Consider the following 23245-nt stretch of genomic DNA (forward strand, 5'->3'; position numbering starts at 1 on the left):
CGGTAAAAACGTCTCGGCCAGATTGATACTGGCCGGATTTAAACTGCTCTCGTTCTCAGCTGCCTTTCTCGACATGCTGCGAGTGATCGCGCATGCGAGATAGATCTTGGAATCTAGGGGCGGGACTGCAACACGCACAGGCTGGCTCGTCAGCTTCATTGCTGACCAAACCTTACCACCGGCTAAATCATTACCCAGAAGGACGTCCGCGTCAGTTCTCGGGAATTCTGATCGCACCCCCATTTCAACTGGTCCAGATACCAGCTCACAATTTATAATGATCCTATGCAAGGGCACCGTTTCTGTCCCTTTTCCTATTCCTTTCAAAGCTACCATTCCTGTCTTGCGACCAAAATCCAGTACCTTACTGCTAATCAATGACTGTTCAGCTCCCGTGTCTCTCCAGATCCGCACGGGAACTGGTGGGTCTCCCTCTCTCACAGACACGGTTCCGTTTGACATACATGTCTCAGACCCTTCTCGTACTCTGTCTACCCGGGGCTCTCTTGTCGATTTACTGATCACCACGGCACATCCTATAGGGACTGCTGCTTTCCGTTTTCCTGTCTCCTTCCTCGGAGCAAGGCACCTAGATGCAATATGTCCCCCCTTTCCACAATTAAAACAGGTCAAGCCCAGAAATCTCTTGCCGTCTTGCCTCTCCTCCTCAATCTTACCGCTAGCTCCCGGCGGGACCTCTGCCTCAGCCAGCGGGCTTTCTCTACCGTTCCCACGGTCTCTCTGGTAACTTTTATTCGAGGAAAACTTCGTTTTGTGGGTAGGGCATATTCATCTGTGAACCTAGCAAATTCGGAGATGGACTTACTCGGCTTCTCATTCAAGTACATCCGGATATCCTCCGAAACACAACCTTTAAATTCCTCAATCAGAATTAACTCCCTGAGACGCAAAAAATCCTCTTCCACTATTTCAGAGCACACCCTTCTCATAGGCAAACTTGGTATACGTCTGATTCCACCCTTTCTTTAAATTTCTGAACCTTTGTCTATACGCTTCAGGTACCAATTCGTAGGTCCGGAGAATGGCCTCCTTTACTTTGTCATAATTCTCCGCCTTTTCCTCCTCCAGGGACAACGCCGCATATGCCCGTTGTGCCTTCCCTTTTAACACACTTTGTAACAACGCCACCCACTGCTCTTTGGGCCACTTCTGATTCACTGCCACCTTTTCAAAAAGCAAGAAATAACTATCAACATCCGTCTCCTCGAACGGAGGTACTAACCTCAACTCCCGACTAACATTAAACCGCTCCTCTTGGTCTGACCCTTGAGCTCTTCGCTCTTGCCTTAATTTCTCCATATCCAAGTCATGTTGCCTCTGTTTCTCTGCCTCCCTTTGGTTCTCAGTTCTTTCCCTCTCTTTTTCAGCTGCTTCCAGCTGTTTTAACTGAATTTCATGCTCCCTTTTCACCTCTAACTCCTTTAGCTGGAGCGCATGCTCCCTTTGTTTGTCGGCCCTTTCTTTTTCTCTCTCGGCTCTTTCCTTTTCTCTCTCGGCTCTTTCCTTTTCCTTTTCAGCTCTGTCTTTTTCCTTCTCAGCTGCTTCCAGCTGCTTTAACTTAATTTCCTGTTCCAACCTTAATTTCTCCAACTCTAACTGAGCCATCCCACTAGCTGGTACCTTTTCAGGGATATTTTCCAATACCTCAGCTGAAAACACATCCTTCACAATATAATACTGAGTTATGGCCCTCCGCACCTTCCGCTTTTTCATCGACAACCTCACCTCTGCGAGGCTTAGTCCTTTCGCAATATTTATTAATTCTGACTTGGTGGCCGCCTCTAGCGCCTCCAGTCAGGTTTTCTATAAATTCACCCACGTCCATCTTTGCTGGTTCCCCGTCTGGCTACCCGCGTAACCAGATCCAAGTTTGGACTTACAAGCCCGATTCACTTGCCCCCCAATTTGGTATCAAATCTCGAGACGAGAACCCCAAGTTGTTACGTACCCCGTAACTGGGTCACTTACCAGCAAAGATGGAGAGGTCCATTGAAGTCTGATGGTACTATTTTTAACAGTATTTATTGGTAAAAATACACAAAAATAATATCAATGCAAACATACAGATAATATACGTTGTCAATACTAACTCTAAAAGTGCAGGTATAATAATAATCAATAAGAAATAAGCTCTATCGTTGTCTAGGGGATAATGTATTGTCCGATGGAAATATAAAAGTCACTCAAGTTCATTCAGGCTGCAGCCTTTGGTTGGAGTCAAGAGACAGATTTTTAGAACTTGCCAGCTTTTCCTTTTTATGATGTCGATCCTTCCAGAGTTCCGTTGGTGTTGGTTTCTCCTTTTAGCTAAAGCCGTTCTTCCGTGGTAAGGCCCGCCAATTCCTTGGCAAATGGAAAAGGGACGCACGCGGGCCCCCACCGGCTGTCGCTATTAAATGCTGTCACGGGATTTCTAGCGTTTCTCCTGGTGCGTCTAAAGGGGTTGTTCCCCAGACCCTCTTTTATCCTTATTCACGGGGTCTCAGATGTCAATCAGGTTGGGATAATGCAATCCCTCAACCAGCCCACTCTGGTCATTCCCTGAGGGCTTCAATGAATAGTACAGTACTCAATACACAATTCCGTCTCCAAGAGACAATGGCCAGTATCCGTGGCTTTGTCTCGCTGAGGGCAGGACACACATTCCAAACCCATGAGGATTCTCTCTCATTTCCTGGGTCCCCAGACCTGAATTAAAAGAGATCTTGCGATTCTCAAAAAGGAGGGGGCTACTTTGTACCCTTCGGCCCCTCAGAGTTGTGGCACGTTCGTAACTCCTTCCTCCCATGTCCCACTTGTGACATGTGCAATTTTTCAGTCGTCCAGGACCATGTGAGAATCGAGTGATTCTTGAAAGATCATAAACAATGCATCCGTTATCTCTTTAGCAACCTCTCCCAGGACCTCAGGTCCCTGGGATGTAGTCCATCTGGCCCAGGTGACTTATCTACCTTAAGACCTTTGAGTTTATCTAGCACTTTTTCCTTTGTACTGTAATAGAAATGGCTCCCTGACACTCACAGTCTCTGGCATAATCCTAGTGTCTTCCACAATGAAGGCAGATGTAAAGTAACCATTAAGTTCATCTGACATTTCTTTGTCCCCCATTATTACTTCACCAGCATCATTTTCCAGTGGTCCAATGTCAACTCTCACCTCCCTTTTACTCTCTCTATATAACTGAAAATATTTTGTATCCTGCTTTATATTATTGGCTATTTTGCCCTCATATTTCCTCTTTTCCTGTCTTATAATATTTTTAGTTGCCTTTTGTTGGATTTTAAAAGCTTCCTAATCATCCAACGTTTCATTCATTTCTGCTGCCTTTTTTGTGCTTTCCTTGGCTTTTATGCAGCCCTTAACTTCCCTTGTCAGCCATGGTTACCTACTCTTGCCATTTGAGAGCAACTTCTGTGGGACATATCTATTCAGCGCCTTGTGAATTATTCTCAGAAAATTCAGCCATTTCTGCTCTGTCATCATCTCTGCCAGTATTCTCCTCCACCTTCTGGTAGTAGCCAATAATATTATCGTGCTGGATCACCCCTTGAGTTTTGCTTTCCACCCCATTTTTTTTCCAATTTTTTTTTACCTAAATGTATCCATTTGTCAGCTGTATTTTTAATGGTAGAAGTGATCAAATTAATATGACTCATCTGCAAAATTTATAACAGATGGTGGAGAATTCTTGCAAAAGTTAATCGTCAGAGATCCATGTGATGTAGTTGCATATACACGGCAAATTGTCTGTTAGGTAAGAAAGGCATGTTCCAAGTCCATTAGTGTCAATACACTGTTGAAGCACCGTAGCCAAAACTGACCTTTTCTTCATCAGATATCTGTTCTGGTGTGAATGATTGAGAAATATCAGAAATTCTGCTTTACAGATCCTCTTGGCTGAATGATTTTGTACTCTCAAAGAGTTTTCTGATACCTGAACGTTTCATCATACATTTTTCTAATTTTGACATGACTGTATTCCACACACTGAATTCATTGTTCTCTGCAAAACACAAAGTAATCTTAACTATCTCCAAAGAAGGTTGCAGTATGTTTTCTTTGTATCATCAGGTAGATGTGAGAGAATGGTTATATTTCTCATTTAACATCACAAATATTATTAAGACTAAAATTTTCAGTGAAAATGTGCATTTTTGTATATGCTAGTTCATCATCTCAGTTCCTTATGTATTATTTTTGCTTATTCAATAGAATCTATTTGATAAGAGAATACCAGAAAACTGTTCTTCCTGTTATGGCTTAGTGCCTCGTTGATTCAAAATGTTAGCCCTGTTGATATGAGTGATACTAGGATTTTCTGTACAGTTTTAGAACATAAATTACTGAAATTGTGTAATGTTTTTCACGTAGTTGAAACAGTAATCATATTTTGGAGTGTGTTTTCCTTTCTGGTGAGGTACTTCGTTTGGTTGTTGCTGAATCTTTAATCATTCTAGGAAGTGTTGACTGGGGAAATTGCTGAGCCAGTTGGAGTTAAATTTCACTGTTGTGTTATCACTTTGCCATATCAGTTTTCATTATTACATTACTTGCCAAGCCTTTTTGTCAGTTCTATCACAGTTGATTACAATCATAGATATCAGGCATCGGGTTGAGTGGTGTCAAAGCCATGGTATCTGCACATTAGAATGAAATATTCTTTATAGATGGCCTATTCCCAGATTTTTGCCAGTTCTGACTTTGAACTTTATAGCAAGGGTGTATGAAATTGTCCAATACGATGGAAAGTGCTTGAACAAAGTTTTGGAAAGAATGTAAAGTTACAGTAGCAGATGAAACAGTTCAACATATCAAAAGAAAAATTATTTCTTTAATCAAGACCAGCAAACTGACTAGTTTAGATGGGCATCTTGGCATGGACAAATTAGGCTGAAGGGTCTGTTTTCACTGACTCTGAATGCATCAACTGAAAATTAATTTTGTTAAAGACAAAGATCCTTTTTAAACTAAATAACTTTGAATATTAAATAAATATTCTGTCTGACTTAAGACACAGTAAATGTAGAATATTCAAACTGATTATTGATTGGCATTTACATTAAGAACTGAAGACTAGCTCCCATTTACAACAAGAAGCTGAACAAAGAATATTAGTTGGAAGTTTAACTTACTCAAAAACAGCTCTTTGATTTCTAGAAGTTCACAGCTACTATTGGAAAGCTAAGCTTGGCAAAAAAGAAAAGACCTCCTGGTCCAGGACAGTGAATATCCATCACAAGGCTTTAAAAATAATTGGCTTCAAAACGTAAAGGAATGGTTAGGTTTATATTTCAAAATCTTCAATTTTCAAAATTTCTTAAATATCCCCAGCAGTTTGGGATAAAACGAACATAACACTAGTATTTAGAAGAAGATGGACTGGGAGAATGAAAACCTCTGGACTGGTCGTCATTGTAGGCTACATTTTGCTGGTGTTTACTGGCAGTACCAAACATAAACACAATAGTTGGCATCTCTGGAATTCACAGTTTATATTCATAACAGATGAAAAGGTGATGTAAAATAGCCAAATGTGCTGATGCTACAAAACTTGGTTAAAAAAAAAGAGATCCAATGACTATGCAAAGACCCTGTAAAGAGATATGCTGATGTGTTAACAAAATGGGCAAGAAGGATCAGGTGGAGTATAAGGTGAGAAGATGTGATATGGAGGAATAGAAAAGAACATTTTTAAATAGTGAGGTACTCATAAGTAGGTGTCCAGTGAGATCTTTGTGTGCTGATTCATGAGGCTCAAAGTAAACATTAAAGTACAACAAGCAGCTAGGATGCCCTTAATTGCAAAGGAGTTTGAACTTTCTGAGGTTGTAAAGGACTTTATGAGATCCAGTAAGAATACTATTTTCACATGTGCCAAGTTAATGCCTTGGATTATGATTTAGATGCATATCATATTTTTTTTACTGAGTTAAGTATTGTATGTAATTAGTTTTGCTACAACAAGTGTATGGGACATTGGAAAAAAAGTTGAATTTCCCCATGGGGATGAATAAAGTATCTATCTATCTATCTATCTAAATTGGCTGTCTGTTAAGAAAGACGTGTATAATCAGTTTGTATTTGTTAGAGTGTAGAAGAATGATTTATCCTCACAATGGACCTTATATTTCTGTGATGAACTGACAAGATGGACACTGAGAGGTGTTTTTCTCTCATTGGAGATTGTAGAAGTATAGGTTTGGTCTCAGGATAATTTAAGACTGAGATGAGGAGAATTTTCTTTATGGACATGATTGCAAACGCTTTGAATTCTCTGTCCCTTAGAGTTACTCCTGCTCAGGTACTGAGAATGTTCAAGGCTGGGATCAATCGAATTTTCAAAATAATGGAATGAGTAGATTAGCAGGTAAAATGTGTTTGAAGCCCTGAATTAGCTACTATTTTATTGAGTGTTAGAGTTGGCTTGCTGTCCATAGGGCAGGTTCCTGCTTATTAAACTTTTTTTTCTTTTCTTAGTATCCATTTGATGTTTGAGATGTGCAGTGACAATTACACAGCATCTTGTCTGCAGTGATCCAACATGATAAAAGCATATCAGGTTTTCCAATCCTGTGTAATACTTCAAATATAAATTTGGAGGCATTTCAAATTATTTAAGAGATATAATTGCCTCATCTTTCAATCGGGTGGATAAATGGAGTATAGAACAGAAGATAGAATAATTTCAGTAAGTTAGGCTTGTTTATAGCTGAAGTCAATTGTTGCTAAGTAATTCTATCAGAAAGATTTACAAATCAAGTTTTATTAAATTTACCATATCTCAAGCTCAACATTGTGCCTACATGGATTTGAAGTACTGTGATCCAAAACCAGTAATCACAGCTGCTTAAAAGATCTAGGATATGGAAAAATCTAAAATTTATCTAGTCTCTTAATTATGTAGACTTTTAATAAAATTGGATATCAGAATTATTTACTTTAAAGAGGTTTGATGCTGGTCTAGTAATGGTTAGTGATAAACGGTGAGGTTTGTGGTATCAAGTGTGGTAAGGTGCACATTCACTTCATTTTAAAAGTGGTGAGCTTTCTTGGGGTTAGTCATTTATACCATAACTCCATAAACGGGCATTATATATTAAAACGTTAAATGGTATATTGTACCTGCTTATAAGCAGTTACTTGCAAACACTGTGGCCTGATGAAAAACATAACAGAAAAGTCTTCTTAAATATCAGCCAGGAAATGCTGCGTAAGAGCGACTGAAATGTGAAAAACAGAGTAACGAACAAAAAGTGGTTTCGTGAACTGTTCAAAATTTGTTAATGAATTTGACCACTTTCAAATTCATATTGGAAGCGTTATGCAACATTTGCAAATCTAATTTGCTTTTCTCATGTTAGATCAGACAGGATGCTGTGTAATGGTCGTTGCATACCTCATTACTGCTCATTCATGTTGAGAAATTATGACTCAGATTGGTGTCAACCAGAGATAAAAACATTTTAAATGCACATTTCACTGATACCACATTCTGTATTATAGCTCAAAAAGCTGACAATGGGGTTACAAATTTGCTCATTTCCAGGAATCACCTTGCATGAGGAGCCACTCGATTGGGCTGCAGCGGGGGATCACGTCATTCTCACTGTCACTGGTGTGGATATTATAAAAATAAAGTAAGTTTCTGCTTTATTGAAATTTTCCTTCATGGGTGTCAGTTTTTTTGTAGGTACCTCAACATTCTTTTTCCACAAAAATAACAGTGACAAGTATATCAGCTCATTCCTGCTTGAAATAAATGTACATTTTTCAAAAAACAAAATTGCTTAAAAAATCTATTTAAGAAGCGAGAACAGACTAGACATGATGGATGAATAAAGAAATAAAATTAAAAGAATCTGGGAGGTACCCAGAAAGTAATAGAAAGAGGACAATGAGGAATCAGAAGTGTTTAGATCAATGTTTAAGTCAATAGTTGAAAGAGCAAAGAAAATTTAAAAAAATAAATTATTAAAGAATATTAAAAAATTATTAATAACATAGACAATAAACAACAGAAAGAAAATTCAGCTTGGATTCCTGATGTTGATGCAGGGTGTCAACCTGAAACATCAACCATCCCTTTGCCACCATAGATGCTGCCTGACTTTCTGAGTAATTCCAGCAGTTTATATGTTGCTCCACATTCCAGCATCTGCAGTCTAGAGTCTGCAGAGTAACATTCCCCCATTCATCCCCAAAAGCACATGCCTCATCATTAATTATAGAAGTTGCAACCAGTTTTAATTTTCCTGCTTCCCATGACTTTGTGGTCTGTGTGAATCAGGCAATAGCTATAGGGTAAATTTATATATGACTGCATCCTCCCAAGAAGCTGGATTACTGCTCAATGATTGCTGTTAGAAGCTATACAGATGGTTAAAGTGAAGAAACTTACAACTCATCAGTATGAGTTGGATTTGAATGCAGACAATAGACAATAGGTGCAGAAGTAGACCATTTGGCCCTTCGAGCCTGCACCTCCATTTTGAGATCATGGCTGATCAACTACTATCAATACCCAGTTCTTGCCTTGTCCCCATATCCCTTGATTCCCCTATCCATAAGATACCTATCTAGCTCCTTCTTGAAAGCATCCAGAGAATTGGCCTCCACTACCTTCCGAGGCAGTGCATTCCAGACCCCCACAACTCTCTGGGAGAAGAAGTTTTTCCTTAACTCTGTCCTAAATGACCTATCTACCCCTTATTCTCAAACCATGCCCTCTGGTACTTGACTCTCCCAGCATCTGGAACATATTTCCTGCCTCTATCTTGTCTAATCCCTTAATAATCTTATATGTTTCAATCAGATCCCCTCTCAATCTCCTTAACTCCAGTGTGTACATGCCCGGTCTCTCTAACCTCTTTGCGTAAGACAGTCCAGACATCCCAGGAATTAACCTCGTGAATCTACGCTGCACTTCCTCTATAGCCAGGATGTCCTTCCTTAACCCTGGAGACCAAAACTGTACACAATACTCCAGGTGTGGTCTCACCAGGGCTCTGTACAAATGCAAGAGGATTTCCTTGCTCTTGTACTCAATTCCCTTTGTAATAAAGGCTAACATTCCATTAGCCTTCTTCACTGCCTGCTGCACTTGCTCATTCACCTTCAGTGACTGATGAACAAGGACTCCTAGATCTCTTTGTATTTCTCCCTTACCTAACTCTACACCGTTCAGATAATAATCTGCCTTCCTGTTCTTACTCCCAAAGTGGATAACCTCACACTTATTCACATTAAACGTCATCTGCCAAATATCTACCCACTCACCCAGCCTATCCAAGTCACCCTGAATTCTCCTAACATCCTCATCACATGTCACACTTCCACCCAGCTTAGTATCATCAGCAAATTTGCTGATGTTATTTTCAATGCCTTCATCCAAATCGTTGACGTAAATTGTAAACAGCTGTGGTCCCAATACCGAGCCCTGTGGCACCCCACTAGTCACCACCTGCCATTCCGAGAAACACCCATTCACCGCTACCCTTTGCTTTCTATCTACCAACCAGTTTGCTATCCATGTCAATGTCTTCCCCCCCCGATGCCCTGAGCTTTGATATTACCCACTAATCTCCTATGTGGGACCTTATCAAATGCCTTCTGAAAATCGAGGTACACTACATCCACTGGATCTCCCTTGTCTAACTTCCTGGTTACATCCTCGAAAAACTCCAACAGATTAGTCAAGCATGATTTACCCTTGGTAAATCCATGCTGGCTCAGCCCAATCCTATCACTGCTATCTAGATATGCCACTATTTCATCCTTAATAATGGACTCTAGCATCTTCCCCACCACCGATGTCAGGCTGACAGGTCGATAGTTCTCTGTTTTCTCCCTCCCTCCTTTCTTAAAAAGTGGGATAACATTAGCCATTCTCCAATCCTCAGGAACTGATCCTGAATCTAAGGAACATTGGAAAATGATTACCAATGCATCCGCAATTTCCAGGGCCACCTCCTTTAGTACCCTAGGCTGCAGACCATCTGGACCTGGGGATTTGTCAGCCTTCAGTCCCATCAGTCTTCTCATCACCGTTTCCTTCCTAATGTCAATCTGTTTCATTACCTCTGTTACCCTATGTCCTTGGCCCATCCATACATCTGGGAGATTGCTTGTGTCTTCCTCAGTGAAAACAGATCTAAAGTACTCATTAAATTCTTCTGCCATTTCTCTGTTTCCCATAACAATTTCACCCAATTCATTCTTCAAGGGCCTAACATTGTTCTTAACTATCTTCTTTCTCTTCACATACCTAAAAAAGCTTTTGCTATCTTCCTTTATATTTCTGGCTAGCTTGCGTTCGTACCTCATTTTTTCTCCCCGTATTGTCTTTTTAGTTAAGTTCTGTTGTTCCTTAAAAACTTCCCAATGATCTGTCCTCCCACTCACCTTAGCTCTGTCATACTTCCTTTTTTTTAATGCTATGCAATCTCTGACTTCCTTTGTCAACCACTGTTGCCCCTTTCCCCCCTTTGAATTCTTCCTTCTCTGGGGGATGAACTGATTTTGCACCTTGTGCATTATTCCCAAGAATACCTGCCATTGCTGTTCCACTGTCTTTTCTGCTAGGCTATCCGTCCGGTCAACTTTGGCCAACTCCTCTCTCATGGCTCCATAGTTTCCCCTGTTCAACTGCAACACTGACACCTCCGAGCTGCCCTTATCCTTCTCAAATTGCAGATAAAAACTTATCATATTATGATCACTACCTCCTAATGGCTCCCTTACAGCTAGATCGCTTATCAAATCCTGTTCATTACATAACACTAAATCCAGAATAGTCTTGTCCCTGGTCGGCTCTCATACAAGCTGTTCCAAGAATGCATCCCGTAGGCACTCTACAAACTCCCTATCCTGTGGTCCAGCACCAACCTGATTCTCCCAGTTCACCTGCATGTTGAAATCCCCCATCACTACTGCGACATTACCTTTGCCACACGCCAATGTTAACTCCCTATTCAACTTGCACCCAATATCCATGCTACTGTTTGGTGGCCTGTAGACAACACCCATTTGGGTCCTTTTGCCCTTACTGTTCCTCAATTCTATCCACACAGACTCTACTTCTCCTGACCCTATGTCCCCCCTTGCAAAGGACTGAATCTCATTCCTCACCAACAGGGCCACCCCCCCCCCCCCCCCGCCCACATTTCTGTCCCTACGATAGCCTTACAGTAAAATTCACTTGCTCTTCCAGTAACATTCAAAACTTTTGAGTTTGCTTGAGTATCATTTGAAACAAGTTCTTTTTTGTGTGTACTTAGTAATAGCTTTGTACTGGAACCACTGTGACCTTTGCAAGAAATCTATGCCTGCCATTTCTATTTAGATTCAATGGCAGTATGAGCTGATATTTATACAGCATCATCATAAACTAATTCACTAGACCTGAGTTAGGATCTGCTTATCAAAGGGATGGAAACATCTCGTCCTATGAGTTCATATCTCCTTATTTTCTTAACTAGGACCTCAATATCTCTTGAAAACCAATGTTCCTTATACCACTTATGCTAGCCTAACATCAGTAGTGGGGAAGATGCTAGAGTCCATTATTAAAGATGAAATAGTGGCATATCTAGATAGCAGTGATAGGATTGGGCTGAGCCAGCATGGATTTACCAAGGGCAAATCATGCTTGACTAATCTATTGGAGTTTTGAGAGGATGTAACCAGGAAGTTAGACAAGGGAGATCCAGTGGATGTAGTGTACCTCGATTTTCAGAAGGCATTTGATAAGGCCCCACATAGGAGATTGGTGGGTAAAATAAGAGCTCATGGCGTTGGGGGGAAGATATTGACATGGATAGAAAACTGGTTGGCAGATAGAAAGCAAAGGGTAACGGTGAATGGGTGTTTCTCAGAATGGCAGGTGGTGACTAGTGGGGTGCCACAGGGCTCGGTATTGGGACCACAGCTGTTTACGATTTACATCAGCGATTTAGATGAAGGCATTGAGAATAACATCAGCAAGTTTGCTGATGATACTAAGCTGGGTGGCAGTGTGTCATATGATGAGGATGTTAGGAGAATTCAGGGTGACTTGGATAGGCTGAGTGAGTGGGCAGATACTTGGCAGATGACGTTTAATGTGAATAAGTGTGAGGTTATCCACTTTGGGAGTAAGAACAGGAAGGCAGATTATTATCTGAATGGTGTAGAGTTAGGTAAGGGAGAAATACAAAGAGATCTAGGAGTCCTTGTTCATCAGTCACTGAAGGTGAATGAGCAAGTGCAGCAGGCAGTGAAGAAGGCTAATGGAATGTTGGCCTTTATTACAAAGGGAATTGAGTACAAGAGCAAGGAAATCCTTTTGCATTTGTACAGGGCCCTGGTGAGACCACACCTGGAGTATTGTGTACAGTTTTGGTCTCCAGGGTTAAGGAAGGACATCCTGGCTATAGAGGAAGTGTAGCGTAGATTCACGAGGTTAATTTCTGGGATGTCTGGACTGTCTTACGCAGAGAGGTTAGAGAGACTGGGCTTGTACACGCTGGAATTAAGGAGATTGAGAGGGGATCTGATTGCAACGTATAAGATTATTAGGGGATTGGACAAGATAGAGGCAGGAAATATGTTCCAACTGCTGGGAGAGTCCAGTACCAGAGGGCATGGTTTGAGAATAAGGGGTAGGTCATTTAGGACAGAGTTAAGGAAAAACTTCTCCCAGAGAGTTGTGGGGGTCTAGAATGCACTGCCTCGGAAGGCAGTGGAGGCCAGTTCTCTGGATGCTTTCAAGAAGGAGCTAGATAGGTATCTTATGGATAGGGGAATCAAGGGATAAGGGGACAAGGCAGGAACCGGGTATTGATAGTAGATGATCAGCCATGATCTCAGAATGGCGGTGCAGGCTCAAAGGGCCGAATGGTCTACTTCTGCACCTATTGTCTATTGTCAATAAATGTGCCCTGAACCTTGGGTGTAACAATTACAGCAATTTGAATGAGTACTTGTATGCTATAAAAGTATTGTATGTAAAAGTCCTAGTCATTGATGATTTAAAAAAGATTAGCATCCTATTTGGTACAGTGCTTCATTTAGGTGTTGCTTTTTCACTCTTAATAAATGCTATGTTATTTCTTAATGCTGTATGATAGAAAGATAGATACTTTATTGATCCCAAAGGAAATTACAGTGTCACAGTAGCATTACAAGTGCACAGTTATACAAATATTAGAAGATAAATAAGAAAGAAAAGACAGGTTACCTCAAACAGTCTAACTGGAGGAGGTCATCACTTCCCTGTCTATAAGCCCAGTATAAGTGTCAAGGTTTTGTTTTGCATTAGTGCCTGACTTCTTACTAAGTAGAGTCACAATTAGCATAAAATATAAATTAACCACCTCCGAGAACAAACTAAAGTAATTTACAGAAGTTATTTGATTTAACTTACAGTCTGATATTGACAAGCTCAGCTGACATATCCTTTATTTTCTTTTCCTATAGTGTGGGATGTATTTTTTGTGATCCAAAAGCACCAATAAAAACATGCACAAGGTTTAGAGCTAGAGTTCTTATTTTCAATATTGATATTCCAGTCACGCAAGGTTTACCAGTAAGTGCACTTTCTTTTCTCTTACCAGATTAATTTAAAATTTGATAAATGACAATGAAATTAAGAGTAACATTTTACTCAGAAGTACAGGTTGTTTCTAGCACTTCAGTGAACTTTTTCCTATCTTATTGAAACTTGGGTCATGTACTTTATGCATATACTGTATTTCTGAGCATGTCTTATAAATCTGTAATATCCTTGTTAAGCTTTTTACTGTTGTGTTGTAGGTATTTCATTTTAGCAGTTCTGTAACAGCAGTCTGTTCTGCTTTTAGTATGTTTGGGTTTGAGCTAAAGATAGGGGACTATGTTGTTCAACTTAGGAATGTTGTGTCAGCCAATCAGGATAGTGGAATTGGGAGAAGGTTCTAGAGAACGCTGAGCAGAGAGGTTTTTGTGAGGGACACTGGTGTGGGTGGAGGTCTTTCTGGTGAGAGCTGGAGAAGATGGGAGGGAAGATGGCTGAGGATGCTTTCCCTGTTGGACAAGGAGAAAGGACCAGTACTCACGTGGAGAGCCCGCTTTATCGAGATGGATTTCGAGCGACATTTGGAAGGAGGTTTGTGCTTTCACACAGCCCATGGGTCCAGTGTGTGAGTTACAGACAACTTCAAGATGAGCTCCAACTTGTGTGCACATTTGAACTGGGTTAACTGTAATAGGCCCTTTTTATTTTATTTATTTTCTTTTTCCTACCAACTGTTCAATAAAGGTGAAATTTGTAAATATACTTTCTTTGTAACTGTATACAGTGTATGATCTGTTATTTCTTGCCGACAGCTAATTGCACAGGGGCGGTACTTACACAGTATTCGCTCAGATTGCGACGCAGGTGGTCGAAACGTGCTGGCTCTCCAGTCTGGTGGGACCTAAGTCATATGGACCCCAGACATACAGAGTTTGAGAAAGGTGATTTACTCACCGCTGAATCCATTGGCAATGTTTCTAGAGATGCCTGAGAAAAGGGGTTTCTTTGTGGGGGCTATCGTCCACGATTTGATTCGCTAAATACTGTGTAATTGTTCTAAGAATTGATTAAGTGATTTGTGTGTTTAAGTGTGTTGAACTATTGTCCGGGAAAGTGATTAAGATTATGGATGCAGCAGGGATTAAGTGTTGATGCGATTCAGAGAGATTACACCCTATCCTCGTTATATGCGAGGGAAACGTTCCTCGCAGTTGACGCATAATGTGAATAATTGTTTAAATGGAGAAAATAGGGATGCATTCTGGAGGGTTTCCTAAATATGTTTTATCTGTAATTTATTCACATTTTCATACCAATACACCAGAAAAGCAGTACCACAAGGCAACATTCGTATTATATTTCATCAATTTAAGGTAATATTTAACATAATTAATCATAGAAAGTTAACATACTAGGGTGTACAGTATTCACCAACCGTGCCAGGAGTGTTGGCTCTGGGAGATGAGTGGTTGTGCAGTGGTATCAGGCAGCTTTGCATGGATGATTTGGATGGTTGTGGGTCATCTGGATCATCAAGGACAGCAAGGGGTGAAGGAGGACTCTCAGAAATGCCGGCAGCAGATGACACCGGTTTGAAGAAAGTGGTGAGGGTTGTTTGCTTGGCAGCATTTTGTTTTTCAGCATAAAATTGCTTGTAGGGAAGAAAGATTGACTGCAGGGAACGACTGAAATGCTGATTCCATTCTAAACTTGGGTCCGTGTCCCAGAGCTGTGTTACTTTCGCCTGATGTGGCCCTGTTTATAACTTCCAACTGTTTTGCAAGTGTTAAAGCAGTTCTCTGCTGCTTGGCTGATAGCCCAGGACATGACATCGGACGCTTAGGAAGCATAGTTAAATATTTCAAGCACAAAATTAGTGCAGTGTAGGTAATAACAACAAAAGTTTAAGAGTGCAAAATGGCCCATCCACACACTGCCAAAACCAATGTGAGACTGTGAGGCATGCGCACGTGACTTGGCGGGAAAGCTGTGCTTCTCGTCCCAGCAACCTTGCGTAACTGTGAGTTTTGGACGCATATAAGGAGAAATTGGTAGAAATAGGTTCAACGCATAACTGCGAATCCGCATTGTCTGAAGACGTATATAACGAGGATAGGGTGTATTTGTAACTAAGGCTTGTGTTTTGAGCGGGGTGGATATCTGCAGCCCAGATGAATCACTGATTAGAGTTTTAAATTAATTTCCAGTATTAGGGTAAGTTAGAATCATGGAACGGCAGTTTGACCAAACGGCAGACAAAGATGTCGTTTTAGTTCAGACCAGCAATGTCATTATGGGAGTGGATCTACTAAGTTACGATTTGGGGACATGGAGAGGCAGGGCCATGGGCCATCCATACTTTTAGAGAAGAAAGGAGGGTAGGCAAAGGTGCCGAATTGGAAGTCAAATTTCCCATAACTGAGGGCAGAGACTTTAAAGACGAGTTGCTCTCACTTCTGCAGAGTGAGGTAAAGGAGCTGTCTGATATGAAAGGTCCAGTGAGTCCTTCAGTTGATTTAAATTCTGAGCTTGATTAGCTATTACATCACTGGTTGATAGATGCAGAAGTGTATCAGCAGAGAGCCGAAGTTATTGAAGGCTGAAAGTGTTCTCTGGGGTCAAACCCATACCTGATAAGGAAGAAGAATATGAGGCTTGGGCTGAGCAGACATATCAGTTACTGGATGAATGGCAGTGCTTAGATAAGATGAGAAAACTGAGACTGGTAGAAAGCATGATACAAACCCCATTTCCAGAAAAGTTGGGTTATTTTCCAAAATGCAATAAAAACAAAAATCTGTGAAATGTTAATTCATGTGAACCTTTATTTAACTGACAAAAGTACAAAGAAAAGATTTTCAATAATTTTACTGACCAACTTAATTGTATTTTGTAAATATACAAAAATTTAGAATTTGATGGCTTCAACACACTCAACAAAAGTTGGGACAGAGTTAAAATAAGATTGAAAAGTGCACAGAATATTCAAGTAACACCGGTTTGGAAGACTCCACATTAAGCAGGCTAATTGGTAGCAGGTGAGGTATATATGACTGGGTATAAAAGTAGCGTGCATCAAAGGGTCAGTCTTTGCAAGCAAGGATGGGCCGTGGCTCACTCCTTTGTGCCAGAATTCGTGAGAGAATTGTTAGTCAGTTCAAAAGGAACATTTCCAAACGCAAGATTGCAGAGAATTTAGGTCTTTCAACATCTACAGTACATAATATTGTGAAAAGATTCAGAGAATTCAGAGACATCTCAGTGCGTAAAGGGCAAGGTCGGAAACCACTGTTGAATGCGCATGATCTTCGAGCCCTCAGGCGGCACTGCCTAAGAAACTGTCATGCTACTGTGACAATTATAGCCAACTGGGCTCAGGAGTACTTCAGAAAATCATTGTCACTTAACACAGTCCGTCGCTGCATCCAGAAATGCAACTTGAAACTATTATGCAAGGAGGAAGCCATACATCAAATCTATGCAGAAACGCCGGCGAGTTCTCTGGGCCCGAGCTCATCTCAGATGGACCGAAAGACTGTGGAACCGTGTGCTGTGGTCAGATGAGTCCACATTTCAGCTAGTTTTTGGAAAAAACGGGCGTCAAGTTCTCCGTGCCAAAGATGAAAACGACCATCCTGATTGTTATCAGCGAAAGGTGCAAAAGCCAGCATCTGTGATGGTATGGGGGTGCATCAGTGCCCACAGCATGGGTGAGTTGCATGTATGTGAAGGTACCATTGACTCTGAGGCGTATATTAGGATTTTAGAGAGACATATGTTGCCATCAAGGCGACGTCTCTTCCCGGGACATCCATGCTTATTTCAGCAGGACAATGCCAGACCACATTCTGCATGGGCTACAACAGCGTGACTTTGTAGACACAGAGTGCATGTGGTTGACTGGCCTGCTGCCAGTCCAGATCTATCTCCTATTGAAAATATATGGCGCATCATGAAGAGGAGAATCAGACAACGGAGACCACGGACTGTTGAGCAGCTGAAGTCTTATATCAAGCAAGAATGGACAAAATTTCCAATTGCAAATCTACTACAATTAGTATCCTCAGTTCCAAAATGATTAAAAAGTGTTATTAAAAGGAAAGGTGATGTAACACAATGGTAAACATGCTTCTGTCCCAACTTTTGTTGAGTGTGTTGCAGCCATCAAATTCTAAATTTGTGTATATTCACAAAATACAATTAAGTTGGTCAGTAAAACTATTGAAAATCTTTTCTTTGTACTTTTGTCAGTTAAATAAAGGTTCACGTGAATTAACATATCTCAGATTTTTGTTTTTATTGCATTTTGGAAAATACCGAACTTTTCGGGAAATGGGGTTTGTAGATCTGGTGGCTGATAGAGTGAGGTTTCTCAAGGCAGAAAATCCATTAACCATGTCAGCTAATTACCTGTAACCCTGGAAGATGCTTCTGGCACGAGGAAAGTGCAGTCGATCTTAGGATGAAGTTTAGGCACACATTTCAGGAGGTAGGAGAGAAGTTGTCTGCCTACATTTTCAGGTTAGAGAAGCTACTGCACTGGTCTGCTACAAAGGGGACATTCAATTGAGAGAAATTGCTTGGGAATGGAGCAAGTTGTGAAGGTTGTGCTGTCACATGATGTATTTGCTGTGCGTTTTCAAATGTTCTGCAAGATCTGCCCTCCTCCATCTTTTCCCGAGTTACTTAAAGAAGTTAGAGAGGAGAAAAATGCAATGGAGGAGTGGAAGGCCCCTGTCAGCAGGGCAAAGTTTTCAGTAGTAACTTCTGTTGCTAAAGCGACCCCTGATGCCACCCAAGCAGGGTTTTGCAGGACGTCATGAAAGATCTCAGGGCTGAGGTATTTTAGATGGTAACGGTTGGTGCTGCCATCAAGCATGACAGTGCCAATAGGAAACCGGACCCACTGGTGGGATGTGCCAAGATGAGCGCTGCTACTGAGCAGGGTCCCTTGACCTGGGAAGCAACTGGCATTTTCTTTTACAACAGTGGAGAAGTTGGACATTTCAAGCAGGAGGCTGAAGGACAGGAAAATCTTAGAAAAGTAAATCAGTGGTTAATCAAACAGGGAAGAAAAGGGGCAAAACTCCGGAGGGACCCAGAGAAGGACGTGCTGAGATTTCAGAGAAAATATGTTCCTATCATTGTCTCAAGGGAAATACTAAAGTGCAAAACAATATTCCTGAAGGTTTAGTGGGACCAAGCTCTGATGTATCCAGACAGATTTATGGTGTGTATGCTGGACCCATACTTGACACAGGTTCTCAAGTTACTTTGCTTTATAGATCCTTTTACAACCAGTAGTTGACACGTTTACCATTGATGCCACTCAGTGCCCTGAGATTTGAGAGCTTACTACTGATGTATACCCAAATGATGGTTACTTGTCATTGAAACTGCAGTTTTCAGAAGTAGATGTTGAAATGTGTGGAACTTCCATTCTTGTGGGGCAAATAAGGCCATTGTGAGAAGATGCGTGGGAGCATGCAAGGCAAGAAATGAAGAGAAATTTTTGAAAAGCTTATCCATTCACCCTGTGTTCAGAGCTGCTTTTGAGAAGGTGTAAGTTACTCCTTAGTAGGATGATGAGCAGAAACCCAGTCGAAACCTGTCACGTTACATCCTGGAGGAGTAGCTAGAGTGACAGGAGCCCTCAATTTTGCTGGAATGTCCGAGGAATGGAAAAGGAGATTAACTGAGAAGATGCTGGGATGCCAAGATCTGTTTTCTCCTGAAGATTCTGAAGTTAGTTACTCCAGGAGTACTTGCCTCACTAATAGAGCGACCAAGGACACCCCTTTCCAAGAGCTGTCATGCCGGTTAGCACCAGCGGTGGTTGAAGGTGTTTAGCAGCATCTGCTTAAGCTGAAGAAAGTTGAGTTCAGTCATGGAGCAGGGGGACCTAAGCTGCTGGAAGATACAAGTGATAGACGGGGGAGGCACCCTCTAGTAAACAGGAAGAGTCACAAGAGGTACTTGAAGCTGGAGGAGCTGAAGTTGGGATAAGGAGATGTCAAAAGAGTCAGGAAAATCACTGGTGTGGGTGGAGGTCTTTTTGGTTGGAGCTGGGAGAAGATAGGAGGGAAAATGGCTGAGGAGGCCATCCCTGTTGTACAAGGTGCTTGGTGCAGATGAATGGCTTCAAGGGGGTGGACCAATACTGCCGTGGCAGAGTCTGCTTGTTTGAGATGGACTTCAAGTGACATTCAGAAGCAGGTGTATGCTTTCTCGCAGACTGTGGATCTAGCGTACGAGTTAAAGACAACTTCAAGATGAGCTCCAGCTTATGGACGTATTTGGACTGGGTTAACTGTAATGGGCCCTTTTTATTTTTTTCCTTTACTTTTTCTTACTAACTGTTTAATGAAGCTGAAATTTGTAACTATATTTTCTTTATAATTGTATGCAGTGTACAATCTGTTATTTCTTGCTGATGGCTAATTGCATGGGGGCAGTGTTTACACAGTATTCGCTCAGATTTGGGTGTGGGTGGTTGAAACATCCTGGCTCTCCCGGTTTGGTGGGAGCCAAGTCATATCGACCCTAGACATACAGAGTTCGAAAAAGGTGGTTTTCTCACCATTTGTACAGCAGTGTGAGCTTAAACTTGGAGTGAATATGTAAAATGAAATAATATCAAACCTCAAAGTCTACCTCCACAAAGGCGTTCTTGCTCAGTTTGGATATACAAAATATGTATTATAAATAGAATACTAGATTGTGGCCTTTGATATAAAAAATATGATAGTTTGTTTTCAGGTCTTCAATATTACCTCAGGTGGTCCTACAAAGATTTGTCCTTCGCCCTACCCCTTTCACATCCTGCTATCCTCATCTCCCCTTTCTTATCACGTGCTGTCCTTTAGCAACATCATTCGGAAACATAATTTTCATACAGCTGTCACACAGCTTTGCCCCATGACCATCTTTATTCTCTTCTACACTGTACGTAAGTTAGCAAATTGCATAACGTCAAGTGCTGGATGATCATAGCTAATCTGTCTTTAAGACCAAAATCATCATTTTTGGACCTGGTCACGAAGTCTGTTTCCAAGCCATTAACTCTTATCCCTCTTCTAGAAACTGTTTGATTACTTTTATGTCTAAGTTGACATTGAGGTGAACTTCTGGGTCACAAAGTATTAGCTCCTGCAAGACCACCAACTGCTTCTGACACTTTAACATTGGTTACTACTGAAACCTTCACCTGAGACTTTATTTCCAGACTTAGCTATATTATTACTCTTCTGACTGTTCGCACCACTACCTATAAACTTGAGGTCTTTCAAAACTTTGTTGCTTGTGTTGTTGCTTGCATTTTGTAGACTTACATTGGCTCATTTTAAAGTTAAATAGTCTTAATTTCAAAATTCTTATCTTGCCTGCAAATCCTGCTGTTGGTCTGTGCCTCCATTTTCTCTTCTCCCTTATACTGCCTATAACACTCTTGTCTATCTACCTTCCTCTGGTTCCTGATTCTTGTGCCCCGCACTCTCTGAATATAATCTCTTTGTCCATTGACAAGGCATGAAGCTCTGAAATATTCTCTTCTACTCTTTCCTTTTTTTTGAGCCTCTCCTTTAAGTATACTTTTGTCTTTCTGACCTATTGTCTTTTTATGTGAAACTGAAAAATAAAACAACTGCAGGTGCCAGAAATTGGAAAAGAATAGAACGTTCAGTAGTCCTGACAGCATCTGTAGAAAATAAAATAGTTAATTGTTCAGATTCTGGAGTATTTGTTAGAACTGGGAAAGAGAGAAAGCAAATTTTCAACAAAAGAGAAGGCGGTGGAGTTTTAGAACAGAAGTAATGCATTATTAGTGTGAAATCAAATGACTTAATATGGCAGTTAGAAGCCCATGATGATTCTTTGAATGTGTCATGTGTTGCTGATAGCAAAACCTCGATATACCCAGCTGCTCAGACTATACTAATAGGGAAAGACAAACTGCACCAAAATAATGACACAGAGAAATGCTATTACAGAAAATAAAGAAAGTAGAAAACTAGAGAATTTGATATTTTACCCATAAGACTGCAACAAGCTCAGATAGAAAATGGTGTGCTGTTCCTTATGCTTGCGTTGTGCTTGTTGTAACCGTGTGGGAGGCCACAGACATGTCAGAGTGGGAGTCTCTTCTCACTTGCGTCCATGATAGCTAGGATGCCATTACTACTGAGTCCCCAATCTCCTGGTCCCAGTCAGTTCATCTCTATTATGGATGTAAAATCCACCTGTACCTTCATCCCACATCAAGAAGGTATGTAGGCCCTCTGTTTCTTCGTACCCTCTTTAGAAAGAGAGGGATTGAGAGCAGAGGTGCAAGAAGTAGGAGAGATGTTAGCAATATGTAGATAAAGAAGCATTATAGGCTTCTTTGTATCATAATAGCTTATTTGGCAGCAACCAATAAAAGATGTTCCATTTTTTTTTCTATCTTTCCCTTTCCTATCTTCTCTTCTACTGAAAGATAGCATGCTTCAGAATCATAGAGTTATACAGTATGGAAAAAGGTCCTTTGGCCCAATTTGTTCATGCCAACTAAAGTTTATTCCTGAACTAGTCCCATTTACCTCCATTTGGCCTATTTTAGGCAAACCTTTCGTATACATGAACCTGCCAAAAATTCTTTTCAGGTTTTGTGATTTTATCCACTTCTGGGTAAAAATCTGATTCTACCATATCCTCTGGCAATTTGTTCCACAAATCCACCAGCTCTGTGTGTGTGGGGGGGGGGGGGGACTTGTCCCTCAAATCCCCTTTAAATCTTTTCTCTGTAACTTTAAGCATTAACCCTTAGCTATTAAACTCCCTACCCTGGGAAATAGACTGTAACTGCCCATCTTATCTACAATCTTAATAATTTTATAAACCTCTGGAGGGTCACCATTCAGCCTCCATTGCTCCAGGGAATACAGTCTCAATCGATCCAGGTTCTCCTCATTATTCAAGCGCTCCAGTCCCAGCAACATGTTTATAAAGCTTTCCTACACCCTCTTTAGTTTAATCACATCCTTCATATAGTTTGGCAACAATATTCTAGATGTAGTGTCATCAACATCTTCTACAAGTCTCTTGAATAATACTGGACCTGATAGAAAGTGCATGCCAAAAGAGCAATGTTACAATAGTCATGGGGGACTTCAATTTGCAGGTAGATTGGAAAAATAAAGTTGGTGCTGAATTACAGAAGGGAGAATTTTTAGATTGCCTACAAGATGGCTTTTTGGAGCAGCTCATGGTTGAGGCCACTAGAGGATCAGCTAATCTGGATTGGGTGTTGTGCAGTGAATCACAATTGATTAGAAAGTTTAAGTTAAAAGAACCCTTAGGGGAAAGTGATCATAATATGATCAAATTCACCCTGAAATTTGAGGAGGAGAAGCTAGTCAGATGTATCAGTATTACAGTGGAAAAAGGGAGTCACAGAGGCATGAGAGAGGAGTTAGCTAGAATTGATTGGAAAAGAACACTGGCAGGGATGACAGCAGAGTAGCAATGGCAGAAATTTCTAAAGGAAACTATTCTGAAAGAAAGATAAAACAAACATGGCTAACAAGAGAAGTCAAAGCCAACATAAAAGCAAAAGAGAGGGCATATAATAGAGCAAAGATTAGTGGGAAGTCAGAGGATTAGGAACCTTTTAAAAACCAACAGAAGGCAACTAAAAAGATCATTATGAAAGTAAAG

General features: G+C 40.9%; 1 protein-coding gene across 2 annotated transcripts in view; it reads left to right on the forward strand.

Moving 5' to 3' along the window:
* The window catches only part of hbs1l (HBS1-like translational GTPase), a 171915-nt gene that overhangs the window by 136346 nt on the left and 12324 nt on the right, over positions 1-23245 (forward strand). For both annotated transcript variants that reach the window (XM_073056324.1, XM_073056325.1), the window contains 2 exons: positions 7568-7658; positions 13477-13585. In XM_073056324.1, the coding sequence (XP_072912425.1) occupies positions 7568-7658; positions 13477-13585 (200 nt within the window). The remainder of the gene's footprint in view (positions 1-7567; positions 7659-13476; positions 13586-23245) is intronic.

Source organism: Hemitrygon akajei, chromosome 9, assembly GCF_048418815.1.
Source record: "Hemitrygon akajei chromosome 9, sHemAka1.3, whole genome shotgun sequence".
In the NCBI taxonomy this organism is placed as follows: domain Eukaryota; kingdom Metazoa; phylum Chordata; class Chondrichthyes; order Myliobatiformes; family Dasyatidae; genus Hemitrygon; species Hemitrygon akajei.